The sequence below is a fragment of the Diplodia seriata genome, assembly GCF_021436955.1.
Source record: "Diplodia seriata strain FDS-637 chromosome Unknown scaffold_6, whole genome shotgun sequence".
In the NCBI taxonomy this organism is placed as follows: domain Eukaryota; kingdom Fungi; phylum Ascomycota; class Dothideomycetes; order Botryosphaeriales; family Botryosphaeriaceae; genus Diplodia; species Diplodia seriata.
The window spans coordinates 748,167-766,210 of record NW_027117313.1 but is presented as its reverse complement, the minus strand read 5'-3'; the positions used below and the strand labels follow the sequence as shown (position 1 = coordinate 766,210).

The window sequence follows — 18,044 nt, the reverse complement described above, 5'->3', positions numbered from 1 at the left end:
GATTCATCGACACTCAACACCAATACTCAGTCCACGATATGAACACCCGTCCTGCTGCTACCCTTCTCTTCCTGGTCCTTGAGCTGCATGTGGACCGTTGAGAAATTAATGCCAAGACTAAGACTATTCCGTAGCAGAAGTCACGAGCCCGGAATGTACATGCATGTTTTCACCAAATTCCTCATTCCAGCCTTGCGCGCCATGCCAGTGACTGCCCTCCGGCTATGTAAGCCAGATTCATGGCTCGGCGGAAGAGCCGGGGCAGCATTGAGCATCGATTGCACTTGAGTTAAGACTGACCAATGTTGTCACACCTGCATGTCGCGTAACACAACAGTGTCTCACTCAACGGCGGGGCTCAGCCTCGTCTGCTGCCTGCTCACTCTTCAGCCATCAACGACCGGAATGCAATGCTGGTCCACATCCGACAGAGCACGTCATGTCCGCGGCAGATTCTCTCTACTCCGAACTCCATGGTTCAGACATTCGCCTCCTCAGGCTTTTGCATATTGACTTTTGCGTGCACCGGGGGCGCCATTTGGGGAAAAAGAGGTTCTCGAAGATCGTCGGCTATCATCCATTCGGTCTGCTCTCGAACAGAAATTCCCGGACGATGGACGCTCAAAGATGACATACGCTACGGTGACGTCAAGTGTAGTTTTTTTTCTTGCATCGAGCCGACTCTTTGTGACAGGCGATGGAGGTTTCGGGTTGGGTCCCGGAAAAACGACTCTCAACGACCGGATATACGCTTTGGTTGGAGCACGGATTCCCTTTGTGCTCCGGGAAGCTGGCCCCCGTTCCGTTCATGAGCCATGTGGAAAGGACCTTTCCGATCCACCTGTTCGGCTTTGCTTCAAAGTTATGGGCGACTGTTTCCTTCATGGTGCGATGGATGGGGAAATTGTGGAGTCCTGGCGTGATCAGGCAGCAACCGTTGGATCGGATGCCATTTACAAGTTACGGGCGGAAGTCCGACAGTGGGACAACAGCTTGTACATCCGGGAGCAATACCGCAACGCTCAGATCGAGTGCAGAAAAGTACGGGATCAACATGAAAGTCTCTCTAGTTCCACATACGAGCTACTCGAGCTGCGCAGATGCCTAAGAGGGAAAGAGCAGCTATTGAGCAGTCCGAACCTTCGCGTAGACGAGCAAAGGTCGCTTTTGAGACTTCTGATAACCAGCAGGGAAATGAGTTGGGTGAGTAGATACAAGGAATTCATAAAAGAAGATTGGTTACATCGAGGACCCGCCGCGCGGCAACAACTACAACCAACGATACGCCATATACGAAGGGTGTTGCGCCGTTGACTATCGACACCCCAAGTTCGCGGGGGACAACGTACGCAGCCATTTTAACGATGCCGAGTATCCCATGAATGAGCCTGCTGATGAGGAGGTTGCTCGGTACCCTCCGACGCCCCACGTGGCTGTCCTGGGAAATCTGTTTCGGGAACGCAATGGGAATTTCTTCACGGTCGACACGTGCGAGGGCACTGCTACCATTCACCACTGGCAGGCCGGACACGGGCTCACGTATCCCATCAAGCAGTTCTTCGAGATGCTGAAAGAAAGATACAGATCAATGTCGGTGGTAAGTGCAGCCACCGTCCCAACTACGACTTACTTGGCCGGGACCATTATACTAACCAATACTTGCAGCGTGTGGTTAGGGAGGTCATCATTGTGGGCTGGTAATAAGGGCAGAAATTAAACCTCCTTTCACGTAAGACCTGCATTTCCTCACTTACCATTGAAGTGGAAGCGCCTGTCAGCATGGCAGTCGACAGCCAGTCCGCAGCTCATTGACTTGCAGTCATAATTTGTACTGCCCGTATTGTCTCCCACGTACGACCATAGGTCGCAGAATGCAGGGCTTCCCGTCCGCTCAGCCGTACTTAAGCTGCGAACCGGCCGATTAGTACTCAAGTGGGTGACCATTGGGGAATCCCGGCTGTTGTACGTTTTGTGTTTTGTCGGTGCAATTTTTATTTTTATTTTTCGCTAAGCCAGCGGATCCACTTACACCTAACACATATTTCTTCGAGCGCGGTGCCTTTTTGGGCGCGCAAGATGGATGGCGTTTAAGCTCCTTCAAATGGGGCTCTGGGGTTGGAATAAGTAAAGCCGAGTGCGGGCCGTTTGTAACACGCGTTTCTCGCATTATAAACTTAAGGTTGTAGGCAACAAACGGTTGTATACATAACTTGTAGCCAACCATTAAGTGTAGAAATATAATACTACCGGCTCTTGTTGTTTTGAGCGAGCACCTGGAAAGAGAATTGTTAAACGAAGCCGTCTTAATCCGCAAGGGAAGCTGATTACGACTATATCAGACCTTCATACATTCCAAGGCGGATACTTAGTATTATTATGCCAATCTTGATATGCAAGTCCCGTTTGTGGGAGAGGGTGGCTTGAATACTGCCGCGGGACCCGGGGACAAGAGTATGGGGCTCTTTTACAGGCTATCGATTCGATGCTTGTAAAAGATTCGAGAAACGGATTTATTCGTCACTCAGCCATCGGCTACTTTATGGGACCTGCCTGCTCTCAATAATCCGAAGGAAATATGCTGCATTGAAGACCTAATATAACCTGTGATTTCCCGGTGCCATTCAACCGGTTCAGAAAGTGAAAGTCACCCTGGTCTCATATCCCGTGTACTCAGCCATTGTCCACCACTGTTCTGGAAGAGTAGTAGTGTCGATGTTAAGAATCGGCTGGTTAGACGCCAATGATACATCACCTTCGGGGTACCAGACCCTCGCAAGGTCTCGCAGTCTATCAATCGACTGTTTGCTGTCTTCGCTGCCACGAAAATTCTCTTTTCCTGCCTCTGCAGCACAATGCTCAGTGGCCCTCATAGTTTGGAACATCTCTTCGATGATCAAAACAACGGAGCGACAAGTGATGGGGGGTCCGCTCCGGCCCTCCTCAGGCCGTTTGATTTCTGCAGCAATAAAGCTTTCCCCAATCATTCGCGCCTCCTCAGTCTCACCGATGAGATCCAGGAAAAGTACGAGATGCTTCAGCAACTCCAAATGTAATACGTCATCCTTGTCGTAAAAGTCGCCTTGAGCAAGCAACAATTGTACGCGGTTGGGGGCCTGCTTGTATTTCTGCGTGCAGATAAAGGTGGAGATCATCTGACTCAGGAACAGTCGGGCTCCCCAATAATCCGATGAAACGGTCTTTGGAATTGAACACTCCTTTAGAGTTGAATTCGCCTTTGAAGTTGAGTACGCCTTGTAGGCGTGATCCAGTGAGTCCTCAAGGCGGTAAAGGCTCTCCATAACTTCTGCAGGGAGAAAATGTGCCCAGGAGTACCAATCGTGATTGTCTTTTGTCGGGCCGCCAATCCGGTCGCAATACAGCTCGAGCCATCCTCGTGCTTCTTCGTAAGATCCTGCCGCTTGAAGCCAACGCCCTATCTGTCTACCCGCCTTGAAAGTGGTTCTGTCGTCGAGATTTGGTCTTCCACTTCCCATGTTACAAGTCAGTCGCATCAGTTCCATGGCCTCGTCCCCTCTACCCAACAGACCAAGCGTATGTGCGATCTGATATTGAGTTTCAATGGTGGCCTTCGCTCGTGTTCCGTATCTTTTTTTATCCCTTTCGAGGAGATTTTGGAAGAAATCAAGCATTTCCTCCGGGTCTTTCATCATTGCGGAAATTGACTCGCGGCTGATCACGCGCACCATGAAAGATTCTCTTGTCGATATAACTCTTTTGTAACACCTCAAGGCGTTGGGGTGGTCTGGGATGCGTTCGAATTGTCTACCCATGAGGAAATAGGTCAGACTTTCCGCTCCGGAACCGCTTCCATCGACTCGTGGCAAGATCTTTTGGCAAAGCTGCATGACCTGATCGCATTTACCCAGCCGATCGTAGAAGTTGCAAATCCCAAGGACTACGTATACAGGCAGTGTTGAAGCTTTTTGAAGTATACTACTGAAAAGCAGCATCAGAGGATCGGACGCAACCCTGCCAAAGTCCATGATACCAGAAGTGTGGCGCATGAGCGTTGCAAATAGGCCAAGGCTGCGAACAGGGACCAGTTTATCTTGTTGTAGATACCTTGAGATATCATAGGATGCAGAAATTATCTGCGGGGGCGATTGGGGTGGTGGTGGTGGCTGGACAGCTTTAGAACTGCCTTGTGCCGCCTGCAAGGATGCCTCTTCCCCGGAGCTGAAGGCAGATGCACCAAAGATGGACCCTAAAGGCTTATTTTGCGCATCTGAATGTAGTGTCTCAAGCGAAACAAAATACGCGAGGTTGGAGAAGAAGATTGTTCGATGGTCATTCGCACCAAAGTCGTGCGTCCGTGCCGCGATCTCATGCTGCAGCTGGGCGATGATAGAGTGTCGGAGTTCATCGTCGGAATCTATCAGCGCCTGCCATTCCTGGAGAAAATCTTCCCCGTAGCCGTGATCTGATGTCTGCGTTTCACTGAGAGAATTCTCCATCCAGGTAAACGCGGCGTGTTCGATCCAAGAAATCAAGTGTGCAGACGCAGCAATGCACTTCAACTTGTCCACAACGCCCAGGAAACCCTCAGAAGACTGGTCCATATGAAAGAAGAAGCCGTCTGAGGCGTACTCGACGAAAGGATGTTTTTGACGAAGATCCGTCAGCGTGTCCAGCTCTTTCATCGGGCAGCCAAGATCATGCAGATCCAAGTAGTCAAGACAAAGCGAAGCGAAGAGGCCATGAGCTTCCGGTATGTATACGCGAAATCCGGCCAGATGTTCATCTCTTGGTCCAGTCCATTGACGTCGGTCTCGACAGAGAAACTCCATGACTGAGGTATGGTTGAGATGGACGGTTCCGCTGGAGATGGAGACCATGTCTTCACAGCCGCGCAATATGCTCTTCCCGGAATCGATCGGAAGGAAGTCTTCAAGAGGGACGGTTGTGGCTTTTGAGTTCGACCTCATCCAGAGTGCAACAGCGTACGCAAGCTCCTCGGTGCGGAGCGGCCGGCGTGCGGCAATGATCAACGCGAGGGTGACCTGTGTTTTTCGAACCTCCCGGACATCAAGCCTCTGGTCTATGCGAGTGAAGAGCAATCTGTAAGCGTCCTCGAGGCTTTGTGGAACACTTTTCAGTCTCTCCTCCAGCTCAAACTTGCTGCACGACTTTTCCAAGTCACTGATCATAAGCCGCACCCAGAGGAACATGCCTGAGGAGTTCTTTTGGAGTGTATCGAAAGCCGCTTGTTGCAGACCTACACCCTGAATGAGCCCAACTTTGCTGAGTTCCTGGTTAATAAAGGTGTCGATGTCCTGCTGAGTCAGGATCGAGTTCATGGCCAGGAACCACTTCCTCTCGGAAATCAGCGGTGGCAGAGGTTCGAATACTTGGGGTCTTCCCAGCATGAGGCATTTCGCATTAGGAACGTCTTCCAAGAGATCGGAAAGATTCGCCAGGATCTCCTTTTGCTCGGAAGCCTCGTCAATCCCATCGAGCACACAAAACGGTGGTATGGGCTCGATCTGCAATGCAGATTTGAGTGTTCTCCACAAACTTAGGGATGACGGTTGTCCCTCTTCGTTCCTCAAACCGGCAATGGCCCCACTGACTTGATCGCCAGAATCATGTCTCAAGAGCTGAGCCAGGAAAGAACGAGCAACTTGATCTGACTTCTGCCTGTTGGTATCGCCGCTCCAGAAATAGAAGCAGAGGGTGCGGCGACCTTCGTTCTTGAATTGCTCCGTTATTGCAGAGGCCAACACGGATTTTCCACAGCCGTGCGTTCCGGATATCAGAAGAAGCTTCTCCGGAATGGTAGAAGCTTGAAGGTCTCTCCACTGTAGGAAGGTCTGGTTTTGTTGTATCCACTCGCAGGTCCCTTGCGCTTTCGACTGAAGGCGCCGGTCGTGTTCGTCCCTCAAAGCGCTTGGCTTGAGCCATTTCTCGCATTCGATCTTGAGGTTCTTACGCCGCAGTGTAGCCTCATCTGTACAAATGTTAGCGTCGAATTTAGACGTCAACCATAAAAACATTTACCGTTTCTAGCCTGCCTTGCGTGAAGCAACTCTCGCGTGGTGACAGCGTTACGTAGGTCCGAGGCATGTTCTCGGATGCGCTCTCGCATCGCCGAGAACTCATGTTTGTAAGGTTTAAAGACCAGTGAAGCCACTCTTCCTAAAATATTCTCAGCAAAAGTCTGCGAACATTACTTCCAGAGTACCGGCACTTACGGAAGCCTCGCCGACCGAAGTACTCAAGGGCATTGACGGAGAAGTCAACAACATCGGTGAACAACTCCAACAGGGGTATCTGGAGCATGGGGTCAAGACCCAGCTCTCCGAACAATTGGATCTCCCTGACGCAACCGTCGAGCGTCTTGAGCAAGCGGGCAATCTCCTCGCTGGCCCTGGAATTATCACGGACGACCAGAAGGACGAACTTCAAGGGCGCCCATACCGGACAGGTTACACCAGCCTGGGTCTGCACGGCAACTTCGACAACCGGAGATAGGTTCTGAAGCCAGGCAGTGTACTTCTGCAGCCCCTCGAAGACTTTCACTGACTTTCTTCGCTTCTGAGATGCCTGTATCTCTCCGACAGCTTCGACGATCGAGAAAGGCGAGTTGATGCATCTTTGGAAAATTTGGTCGCCGTTTGGAAGGCGGGCGAAAGCATCTTTTGCTCTCTCCACAGCCTGCTTCAGAGGATCCCTGTGTTTGTCAGCCGCGAGCTACGATGGAGTGTGTATGTGGATTACTGACCCGTTGGGAAGCGCCCCTGCCATTATTGCTGTTGATACTCTCAATAATCTCCGCGTTCGCCAGAGGCTGCTATAAGAGCATCGCAAAACTTTGCAGAGAAGGAAGCGGCGGTGTAGATGAGTTGTTCGCTGTTCAGCCTTCCTGCAGCTGAACACCCATAATGGGCTTAGCGCCTCGCTTCGGCTTCATACTAGGCGCATTTGTGCAGTCAATGTTGAAGCCGCGTAATTAGATAGCCTTCACAAGTGATACTAATTGATGTTGAATTCCTTCTTTCCCACCTTTTTCTCTCGTATCGCCCTGCCGACAGCGAGTTTCGTGTCTGGAGGGTGACGTCAAAGCTGCTTGTTCGTGAAACAATGCAACTCCAATCTAGCATATCACTATGACACATTCTAAAAGCTTCCGTCTGTATGATCTGGCTTCGCGCTGCTCTACCGCTGCAAAAAGGGGCTGTGTCGACAAGTGTCGCAAGGCTGACACAAGGCATTTAGAGTATGGCTATGCTGTGGCTATGCTTGCCCACGTAGGCAGCGACCCCATCTTTGCAGGGGAGTTGGGGGGATGAGCATTAAGCTCTCGCATCATTGGATATGTATTTTATTGGTAACCTTCTGCCTTTTCGGGGTTCCTTGAAGACCTCCTCTCTCTCAGACGGCTTGAGAATATGCTCGGGATGCGGGTCTCCAGAGGAGTCGATGCCATTCCGAATCCACGCACTGACCATTTCCCCATAAATTTTCATCAACTCAGCTTCCAGCCTCACTCATGTAACGTACCCTGGCAGGCGCTACCATGTCGTTTTTTCTTTTGGTACCCACTGGTGGTATCCCGATAAGAGAAGCAATGAGACGGCAAGAGAATGTTAATATCGCGGTGGTGTAGCACGACGAGACAGCAGAAACAAGTGTCCATCAGACTGTACCTATGCGGGGAAATTCTCGATGCCCCAATGCCACCAACCTCAATTGTGAACTTCCTTCTCGCCACATTCAGTCATCCAGATCGTCTCCGGAAAAGAATGAACCACAGGATCAACATCATATCAAGTAGAATGACTTTGCTATGGAAACAACATTCACTAAAACTTCAAAGAGTGGCAAGACTGAATTGCAGAAAAACTCGTATATTCTCCGGGTAATTCCCACGTCAAACCAAGCATCTCATTCTCTACCCTTCCAGCGTCAAAACCCTCGCCACCTCATGATGCCCAAAAAGCTCCGCCACCTCCCTCGGCGTGCGACCATTACTATCCTTCCGCCCCAAATCCGCGCCCCTACCCACCAAATATCTTGCAACCTCTCCATGCCCATTCCTCGCCGCATAATGCAGCGGGGCCCCAATCCCCATCTCGCGCTCCGTCGAGCCCGCCCAATCGACATCGATCCCCTCCGCATCGACACCCGCCCCCCACTCCTCCACCAACGCCCTCACCCACCGCACCCAGCCCTTCTGCGCCGCCATATGCAGCGCACGCGACCCATCCACATCCGCGCCCTTCTCCAACAGCATCCTTGCCACCGGTGCCAACGCCCCCTCCCCCTCCTCTCCATCCGCCATCTGCACCGCCACCCTCAAAGCATGCCCGCAGTGATCGACCCCGGCACACGGCCCGTTCGGATCCGCGCCGCGCTGCAGCAACCACGCGACGAAGTCCGCCGGCGCGCGCGCCAGCACCGCCGACGCCAGCGCGCTGCCGCGGTAGCTGCCCAGGTCTTCGTTGATGTCCCAACCGCCGCTGTCGAGTAGAGCTTGCAGGACGGAGCGCGATTGCTGGGCGACGGCGAGTTTGCGCGGGATGGCGTGGACGGGGAGCGTGCCGGTGGTGAGGAGGTGCGTAATGATGTCGCCGCGGTCGTGGGTGACGGCGGTCGAGGCGAGGGCCGAGGCAGGAGGCGGCGATGGGCAGGCGGAGAGGAGGGCGAGGATGTGGGGGAGGGGCGAGGTGGCGAGGGCGGAGAGGATCTGATCTTGTGTGGGCGGTGGTGGTGGTGGTGGTGGTGGGGAGGGTGACGACGGCATCTTTTCTTCTTTCTTGCTGTTGGCGTTGTGGTGATGGGGTGGTGGTGGTGGTGGGGAGGGTGACGACGGCATCTTTTCTTCTTTCTTGCTGTTGGCGTTGTGGTGATGGGGTGGTGGTGGTGGTGGTTGGAACGGATGGCGGACGGACGGAAACTCGGAATGGTGGAGTTGAAGTAGACGGTGCGCGGTTCGGTTCTGGATGCTATGACGTGACTGTCTTTGAAACGTCGCTTGACATTGGGGGAAGGAGCAATGTAGCTGAAGGTCGAAATGGGGGCCGGGGGCGGTTTTTTCTAGGCGGCGAGGCGGACTCGGACGTCCGACCGTTCCAACGGCCACACCAACACCAACAAGCCACCTTAGTCATGCGGCCCGAGCCACGACCTCAATTTGGGCCCCAGGTTTGGGGCCTCAGGAATGAATTTCCGGTGACGTTTTGCATCGACTCCGGATCGAATTGACGAAGGAGTATCCCGCGCGGCCTTCACCAAAGTCGTTGGTGGCTGACAGGCTGTTTGTTGCCGACGGACTTTCAATTTTCGACGGGCTGCTTCGTATTATTTTCGCCATTCTGACTCTGTAAAATGGTATCTTGAGAGACGTATAAGAACAGGCTCATGTTCAGCAGAAGAACACAACAGCAAACCCACCACTCCATCATCAGTACTTCAATCCATCCACTTGAACTCTCCAGCTCACCCTAAACTCTTACAACTCTATCTTCCATCTCATCCAGTCAAACTCTCCGATTCAATCGCCGCAAGTCAATCCATATCCTACTCCACCACCGCCATCAATCTCCAACACCATGAAGTTCTCCACCATCCCCACCATCCTCGTCACCGCCCAGCTCGCCGTAGCCGCCCCGCTCCTGGAGCAGCGCGGCGACAAATACGACGACGCGCCCTCTCCCGAAAGCTTCCGTGAAGCGATCCGCGCCGCGAAGACAATCGGCGCCGACCAAACCATCTTCTACACCGGCGGCGGCTGCGCAGCGCGATCCTGCATCAGCTACAAGAAAGACCACGGGCTGATCAAGATCCAAGACGTGGAAGTGCTCGGGATCTCGGACCCCAGCAACTACAAGGACGGCGACACGTACAACGACGCGGTGGCCAACTGGAGCAAGGCGTTCGCGCAGGTGTCGTCGGGCGTCGCATGGGTCATGTTCCGCGACGGCAACAAGATCGACGAGAGCAGGGGGTCCGTGTGGAACAAGGTCGAGTTCGACGCGCTCAAGGACAACGACGATGTCGAGGAGGTCATCCAGATCGACGGCACGAATGTCGCGAGTATTCAGCAGATCTGGCCTGTTGAGATCCGCAATGAGAAGGGGACGTGCAGCTGGCATGGCTCGGCCCCGGCGTGCGACGCTGAGTGCCCCGATGGCACGAAGAAGAGGGCTGAGAGCAGGTATGGGCCCGACACCAATGTTTGCACTTCCGGCAAGAAGGTTTACTGCTGCACCGACTGAGGGCTCTGCCGTGGCGTCGTTGTTGATCTCGTGTTGTTCGAATCTCTCTGCATTTCTGGATGGCAACGTTAGCATTTAGATTACTGGAAAATCTCATATACTCTTTTGCCTTTTATGATTGCGTGTAGCACTTGGTATTACCCATTGAAACACGCTGCCGTGCGTGTCACAACGAGGGCCATGGTGTCATTATGAGCTCCGGGTACAGAACTCATTGGCGTGTGGAGTAAACACTATGTCCGTGAGATTTTATATTGACAAAAATATGTAGAGAGTCTATCAATATCAACGCAAGTTTTTTCGTAGTGATTCTCTGAGTAAATTTAGCTCAAGTGGTGCTTTTTATTTTTCATCCGAACCTCTGGCTCCTCCGCCTGAGATGGACGACTGCAAGATGGACCCATACATATATTTTAGTTACGGCCTTGTAAACACTTAGCGAGTAGGTAGGTAAAATGGCGGCTACGTAGACCGCATGTTAATGCGGTGAGTGGCGGTATATGGGGCAAGAGAGATAGGTAGGCGGTGGCGGCTATGACGTCAGCTTTGGAACTGCTCGGACAGCAAGGTACAGATAAGATTTGAGCTATCGGTGAGTCCCGCCGTGCACGCTAGAGACATTCCTCCCACGTGGGCAGCGTAATCCAATAGCGGGATGAATATGTCCGTGCTTGAGCCTTACATCTACGTCCGGAAAACGAATTCTGCTATCTAGGCACGTACATGAGCATGCAACAGATGTGGGTGGGCTTAGTCCTTCTTGCAAACTTTCGGTGGAGGTCTGCTTGCATCGATGCTCGCGCTACGGGTTGCCTGAGGAGAAGAGGAAAAGGGAGACATGATAACCCGGAACTGGGTGCGTCGAAACTGTTATAGGCTGCAGTCCGACCGCTTGAAACGACCGATCTGATCTGAGACATAGAGCTCAGGTGGGGTTGTCGTATCCAATCGGATTGAGCCTATTTCAGATAATATTGTCGAACCTGTATAAAAAGCTTCTCAAATTCGAAGACCTATGCGTTCTATCGGATCTTCATTTTTTGCCAAACCAGTCTATAAGAAATACATGTTTACATCGGTTTACATCCGCCAAAGAAAGAACCTCCCAGGCAACCCAAAGGAAGCAGCCAAACACGCCGCTCCTTTCTGCCTTCCTGAAGGCTGATAGAAAAGAGGACATAACAAAGCCCTCACTGGCTTCGCTCATCATACTCCACATTAGTTTCCGCTCTCAGATCATGGTAACCAATCTTACTCCCCCAACTCCTCTTTTCCCTCCTCTTCTAAAACACTTCCGCGGAAACATCACGGCAACCACCACCATTCCATTTCCTTCCCTTTCTATCGTTTACCGACCGAGAGGCGACTTGACAACCTCCCAGAACTTCTCGGGGCCGAGCTTGTAGTACATCAAGCCAGCAAGCGCGATGCCGTAACCGAAGACCTGCGTCATGGTGACGGGGTCCCAGAAGATGAGCACGGAGGCAACGACGAGCAGGATATCCTTCAGGACACCGCACAGGGTCAGGGTGACGGCGCTGGTGCGCTTGATGAACAGCACGACGGCGAAGTTGAGCAGGAAGGCGACGCTGGCGTTGCAGATGAGGGTGAAGATGCCGACGCTGGCGATGTCGGCGCCGGTGAGCTTGGGGTACTCGAAGATGAGGGTGGGCAGGAAGTTGGTGACGACGGTGGCGGGGGCGTAGTAGTACAGCGACACGAGCGGGTCCATCTTGAACTCGGGCGCCGACAGCACGCGCTGCACGAGCACCAGACGGGTGGCCTCAAAGCAGACGCCGCCCATCTGGATGAGGAAGCCGAGCAGGTCGAACTTGATCTCGCCGACCGAGGCGATGAAGACGCCGATGACGATGAAGACGACCTGGTACAGCTTGGTGATGTTGGGCTGGGCCTGGCCCAGGGCCCAGGTCACGAGCAGGGTGATGACGGCGTTGGTGGCCTAAGGCGGTGTTAACACGTTTTGTTTAAGTTTGAGGGGGGTGCAGGGGTGGGGCCGTGGGGGCCGTGTTCGCTTGAAACGTACCTTGAGCATCTGGATGAAGGACACGCTGAGGTACAGGTACGCGACGTTGCCGCAGATGAGCGACAGCGAGTTGAAGACGGCGATGGGCATGATGGCGCGCATGTACACCTCGCGCGTCATGGGCACCTTGTGCCGCGAGTCCAGCAGGTTGGTGTAGCGGGCCAGGCATTGGGTCACGATGGTGGCAAAGGTCAAGTGCCAGGTCGTGAGGAAGATGGCTTCAGGGACTATCAGTCTGGAGCGCATTGGGGGCTGCGCGGCGCTGCAACTTACGGAAAGAGAACTTGAGCGTGTGCAGGATCCATTTGTTGAAGAGAATGACACCGCCACTCGCGGCGATCCAGAAGCTGCGCACGCAATCAGTCGGGGCACGTGGGCGCGCGCAGACGGCACTCACACTGCGAAAATCCAGACGGGGATGGCGGCGAGCTTGTCCTCGGGCTCCTGGGCGGTGGCGGGCGCGGGCAGGAACTGGCTCGACTCGGCGCGCTCGTCGTCGGAGCCGTCGTCGGGCCCGCGGAGGTTGACATCGTCCTTGGCGGCGGCCATGGTGGGCACAGTCAATGGCAAGGGATGGGCTGGGGGAGGGTGGGCGGGGGATGGAGTTGTGTTGAGCTGAATTAGGCTGGCCCGCGGGAAAAGTAAGGACAGGTGTTGCGCACGTGAGAATTTGCGCTACGCAGGTATAGGGGGTACCAGACTTCTAGAAATTGAGATGGCGGGGATGAAACGGCGGAAGGGGGCTAAGCCGGATCCTCTGCGTGCGCTGGCCCAATCAGCGCCGCCAGTACGCGCGTTCTGCCGTCGCACCTGCTGCAACCGAACAGATCTTCCAGAATGCAAAGCTTTTCACCCACAACCCCCAGAAATTACGAGCTTTTAATTTTGCTAGCCTATCTCAAGCTTAATTGAACCCCGTCTAGCGCGCCGAGATCGACCGCATCTCGCGACACCACGCCAAGCATCGCAATCAAGGGGCACTGACTTCAGGTGTCTCTGCCTGTCTCGCACCTCCCGTCGCCATCTCCCCATCCTCACTGACTCCAACATGGCCGAAATCCACCCCCCCTCAGCGGGCCCCATCCCACCTACCTGACTCTCGGTTTAATGAAGCTGAATCGCTTCCTCCCTCACTCAGTCCGGCCGAGCTCATTTCCACCTCCGCCACAGTCGCATCTTACTCAAAACCAGACAACGTAGGCGTCACCGCTTGCATGAGCATCATATACTCCTTTTTCTGCATGCTTAGTACCGCGAGACTCTCACCCTTTCCGGCAGCTGCATGGCATCGACGGCGTGAAACCACATCCCGATGCTTGTCGTCATGCGCAAGCTGCTGTAGCTGCAGTGCTTCATTCATGCACAGTCAGCTCCTGCGAAACGTATGTACCGCGCCGAATCGGGACATGTCATGCCGCCTACGGTCGGACGGATCGAAGCAGCGTCAATGAAGCCGAATTGCAGAAGCCCCAATGATGTCGCCAACCAATGCCGGACACCCCACTGCCACTGATCGTCGGCAGGCGGGCCCTGCACACCCTGCGTCACACCCTTGTCGACCTCATGCATGGCAGGAAGGAAAGTGCAGGGAAAGAGCCGGATTGTGCATCACGAGGCTTTCTCGATCGGTTGTGTGTTCAAACCCTGGTAAAGAGCATCGTCTCGGGGGCAGGGTTCATTCAGCTGGGTGGATCTGCGTGTGATACCCTTCAGCTCTCGGCAGGCGCGTCGACCCTCGGCTTTCCTAAAAAAAAGTCCTCGACTCCCAACCCGACTGAGAACAAAATAAAACAAGGGTCCACTTCTCAGCCGCAGCTGCAGCCTCCAGCGGTCCGACCTGGATTTGGGTCCTTCGCAGTGGGAGATGCATGCAGTCTAGCCCAAAAAGTAAGAGATTCGTCCCACAAGGTGGAGAAGCCTCTCTTCGCGACAATTTCTGTGGTGGAACGGGGACATGTTGCATGAGCAACCGATCAATTTGATCAGCCAGCCACGAGCACCGTAAGGGAAAATTGTTGCATCAAGACATGGGAGGTTCAAGCTCAACATGTACAGCGCGTAAGGTAAACCGCGCAATGCACAACAGAAAAAAGCAAGGCGTTGTTACCCCGACCTCCACACCGCACTGCGGACAGTGCCTCATCGGCGTGTATATGCATGTTTACGGGGGAAGCGTCAAAGCGCTGTAGACGGAGTGAGGTTTGATTCTTGAGTTAGTCGTTATTGCTTTTGCGGAAATCGTCTCCCACGCCCTGCACCTCTGAAAAGTCTATAAACTCATCCTTAACACCACGTTCTACACTTCATTCTGCCATCTTGTACTTCATACGCTCTTCCATCAAACCTGGCTCTTCATCTTGATCGTCTTGCCCCGTCAGCCATCCTCACGAGGTTGTCATCCTCCCACATTGAAGACGGGCCCGCACGCTTATGGCAACTCCGGAAGGGGATGCCCCGGGTGATCCCGAGGCAGGTCTGGGGCGGGATTACACCCAAAGCAATGCCGACGGAACTTCTCAAAGCCTCTCAGTTGGTGAGTACAGAACCAAAAGCATCAAGAAAGAATTTTTCTAATGCAGACCTTTCCAGGCGAGTCGAAGACCGAGCCCATACCGAAAGATCATTGGAGCAAAATCCCCGACGACGCTGCAGACAAAGCGCGAAACAGAAAGACCTACGCATCCTTCGGTGATGATGGCACCACAGCAAGCGTCAACGCGTATGGGCACATCATACAAATTTCTCGCTTCTTGAACCATGGACGGTCTGGCCTCTTCTGCGTGGACCTCCCCGAAACTCCCGAACCATACCTCGTCAAACCTCGCATGGAAAGACTTGTGGAAATATCTGACGACCCTCGCACTGGACTCCGCCTTGAGTTCGAAAGCGAGCATGAGGATTTGTCGAAACTTCGCACGGCTTGCCCATCTTTGGAATTTATCCATGATCGTTGGCCACTATACACGCTGACAACATCCATCGGCAATACTAAGGAAAGTGCCAGGGTTGACGGCCTATCAGTGCAATACTTTTGCAACAATGGCACCGTGTTCCAGAAATATACCTGGAAGCCCGGTGGCGAACCCCTTCCAAGTCTTCCCCGAGTCAGATTTAGCTCGGACGTTCTCATTCGAGATCTGGATTTTGTGGACCCCGAGAATCACTTCAACGACCAAGACTGGGGTTACTTTCGACCAAGAGGCTCTGGCGACAGTCCACTGATCCTCCTTCACCAGTTGCCATCAGATTCCGGTCACGGGGAGAGCCAAGGCCCAAATGGTGGTCATGCTCAGCCAGTCGCTGGGCTGATCATGGCACCTTTCGCATACCGCAAACTTCAAAAGATAGAGAATAAAGAGGGACGGATGCATGAGATCGAGTTCACTCAGGAGGCAAAAGAAAAATTCCTTCAGGATGGGACTCTGGAAATCACCATGGCCTACAAGCTGGAGCTCAAGTCATCGGGAGAAAGCTGGGATGATGCGGAAATTGACGAGGAAGAATTGGAAACGAACACCTCGTACCAGAAGATCAAGTTCTCAGCCGATCGACACCTTGACTTTATCATCCGACGCAATCTGGAACACATACTCTCCGTCTGTAGTGTTCCTGTGTCGCCCGGCGGCTTGGCCATCGCTTTGACGTGTGGAGATTTCTCTGGTCATCGCGTTTCATCACCAGCTAGCTTGTATGTTGTCCTAATTCTCTTCTGCGATACATAGTGCTAATGATGCTCAGTTATGCTTTCCAATTCTTGCTTTCAATCTTTGACTATGTCAATGACGAACGCAAAACTCCGAAAGAATATTTGCCAGATCATTCAATACCTTGCCAATGCAAAGATAAGGAACAAGAACGATGTCAGACTTGCAAGGCGCTACAACCTTACCTTGAACATCTCCGCGCTCGAATCCAGAAGACGTGCCGAGGCCACATCCAATGGATCTGTGAGAAGGCCCAACCATTAGCCAGCGAACAACAGAAGGCCCAACCATCAGCCGGCGAACAACAGAAGGCCCAACCATCAGCCGGCGAACAACAGTTTGCGCCTCATTACTGGGTTACCGGAGAGGCAATCTCGAATCTGGATTACTTGCCACCTGCTTCGTTGGCCGACACTCCTTTCCAACTTCTCAAAATTTCCGACTACTGTTCGCACTTCTGCGCCCAGGATTCTGAAACGTTCCCCTTGGATGATGAAATAGCTTCTAAGGACCTGAAGAAAAAGATCAGATGCTGGATAAAGGCTTTGGATAGTGCCAATGTTCGCGGGAAGTATGCATTCCCGCGAAAGTCTGATGACGATGACGACACTCCAGATAAATTCTATCTGAGAGACCATGTCTTGATCTGCAGAGCCTTAATATCCGTAGAAGACCTTCGTCTCCAAGAGGTACTTGAAAGACCGAACGGAAATCCGCCCGAAGACGGGGAGGAAGAACACGAACTCCTTAACGAATACTGCCATGAAGATCTCCAAAAGAGCACAATCAAGAGATTCATAACCGAGAATCCATTCTCTAAGCAGCGAATGCTAGCGGCTCGCCGCACCTCCTCAGAAAGCAGATTTCTGTTCCATTCGAAGGACACTGCCTTGTTCCATGCGATGGAACTGGGGTTCTTCAGAAAAGAGGGAGGGACAGAGGGTGGAAAGCAAAAGCCAAAGGAGCACGGAAAGGAGAAAACCATGAGACCAGAGAAAGCGTTGAGGTATACGCGTGATGTTTGGAAGAACGCGGTTGACGCGCAATCTTTCCACGACGATTACCAAGATCTGGACTGGACCAAACCCTTGTGGTATGCCTTGGTACTTATCATGACTTCCAGGAAGCAACGAGTCAATACAGCCTCCGCGGATAGTGTCTTCCATGACGTGTCTAGGATTCTCATGGGAACTTCATCTTCGAATGGCTTATTTCCCGGTCTACTCGACGAAACCCAAGAGCCAGCATTATACGAGGACGAAATGAAACTGGATATCTACTGGCACACAGCATTTGAACTCCCCTACATTCTTTGGATGTATGGAAGGGTTCACCTTGGCAAAAGCCATGAATCACCTAAAGGCCCTCAGACCGACAAAGATTCAGGTAACACTGCTTCGGCCAAAGACAGCGGAAGGATCGGGAAGTTGACGACCAAAGTATTTCCATTCGTCAACTTTAGCAACCTCATTGACCAAAAAGGTCTTGTGGAGGTATCTGACGATTGGCTTCAAGATGGGCCGGCAGCGGTGGACTTCACATTCAAACCAGAATTCAAGGGGCTTAGGGAAAAGTCCAAGGAATATTTCTCCAAGATCCTCGGAACCGCCGGTACAACCAAGAGAGCCAACAAGGTCATTGGTTTAGCTTCAAGCTCCTGCCTATGGGCCATCAACGTTTTCTCTGATCCATTGGGGAAAAAAGGCATCGTCATTGACATACCAAAAAAGAGCAAGGGGAAAGAGATCGAGAAGGGACTCCAAACCAACGCAGAAATGACTTCTGCCTTGGAGGAACAGAGGACAGTCCAAGACGCCAAAAAGAGGTTGATTTGGTTGGCCAATGCAGATAAAGAGACCGCATTGGTCTGCTACCTTGCCTCTCCTGAACACGATAGAGACAGTTTTTCATCTTTTCTCGACAAACATGAAGATCACGAGAAGTACTTCTTCGATGGGACGACAGCGGCTTCGAATGTGTGGGAAACGGAGCTCCATCTCTCTTTCTTCAAACTGCTGGAAGATCAATTGGGAGAAACACTCGAAGGTCCCGAGAAAA

The 18,044-nt window shown here is 52.7% G+C and overlaps 5 protein-coding genes across 5 annotated transcripts; 3 read left to right on the top strand and 2 right to left on the bottom strand.

Annotated features, from left to right (window-relative positions):
* Window positions 1–1,378: 1,378 nt before the first annotated feature.
* Window positions 1,379–1,701, top strand: SLS55_006144 (uncharacterized protein; the record flags this gene model as incomplete). Its single annotated transcript, XM_066777581.1, has 2 exons — window positions 1,379–1,597; window positions 1,666–1,701. 2 exons carry the CDS (start codon window positions 1,379–1,381, stop codon window positions 1,699–1,701), a joined length of 255 nt encoding a protein of 84 aa, XP_066631676.1.
* Window positions 1,702–4,860: 3,159 nt separating this feature from the next.
* Window positions 4,861–6,765, bottom strand: SLS55_006143 (uncharacterized protein; the record flags this gene model as incomplete). Its single annotated transcript, XM_066777580.1, has 4 exons — window positions 4,861–4,906; window positions 4,966–5,968; window positions 6,213–6,691; window positions 6,743–6,765. The coding sequence occupies 4 exons, from the start codon at window positions 6,763–6,765 to the stop codon at window positions 4,861–4,863; spliced, it is 1,551 nt and encodes a 516-aa protein (XP_066631675.1).
* Window positions 6,766–9,572: 2,807 nt separating this feature from the next.
* Window positions 9,573–10,238, top strand: SLS55_006142 (uncharacterized protein; the record flags this gene model as incomplete). Its single annotated transcript, XM_066777579.1, has 1 exon — window positions 9,573–10,238. One exon carries the CDS (start codon window positions 9,573–9,575, stop codon window positions 10,236–10,238), a length of 666 nt encoding a protein of 221 aa, XP_066631674.1.
* Window positions 10,239–11,586: 1,348 nt separating this feature from the next.
* On the bottom strand, window positions 11,587–12,831 carry SLS55_006141 (uncharacterized protein; the record flags this gene model as incomplete). The annotated part of the gene is made up of 4 exons (XM_066777578.1): window positions 11,587–12,198; window positions 12,283–12,500; window positions 12,556–12,629; window positions 12,680–12,831. 4 exons carry the CDS (start codon window positions 12,829–12,831, stop codon window positions 11,587–11,589), a joined length of 1,056 nt encoding a protein of 351 aa, XP_066631673.1.
* Window positions 12,832–14,712: 1,881 nt separating this feature from the next.
* On the top strand, window positions 14,713–16,004 carry SLS55_006140 (uncharacterized protein; the record flags this gene model as incomplete). Its single annotated transcript, XM_066777577.1, has 2 exons — window positions 14,713–14,815; window positions 14,872–16,004. 2 exons carry the CDS (start codon window positions 14,713–14,715, stop codon window positions 16,002–16,004), a joined length of 1,236 nt encoding a protein of 411 aa, XP_066631672.1.
* Between the last annotated feature and the right edge of the window lie 2,040 nt (window positions 16,005–18,044).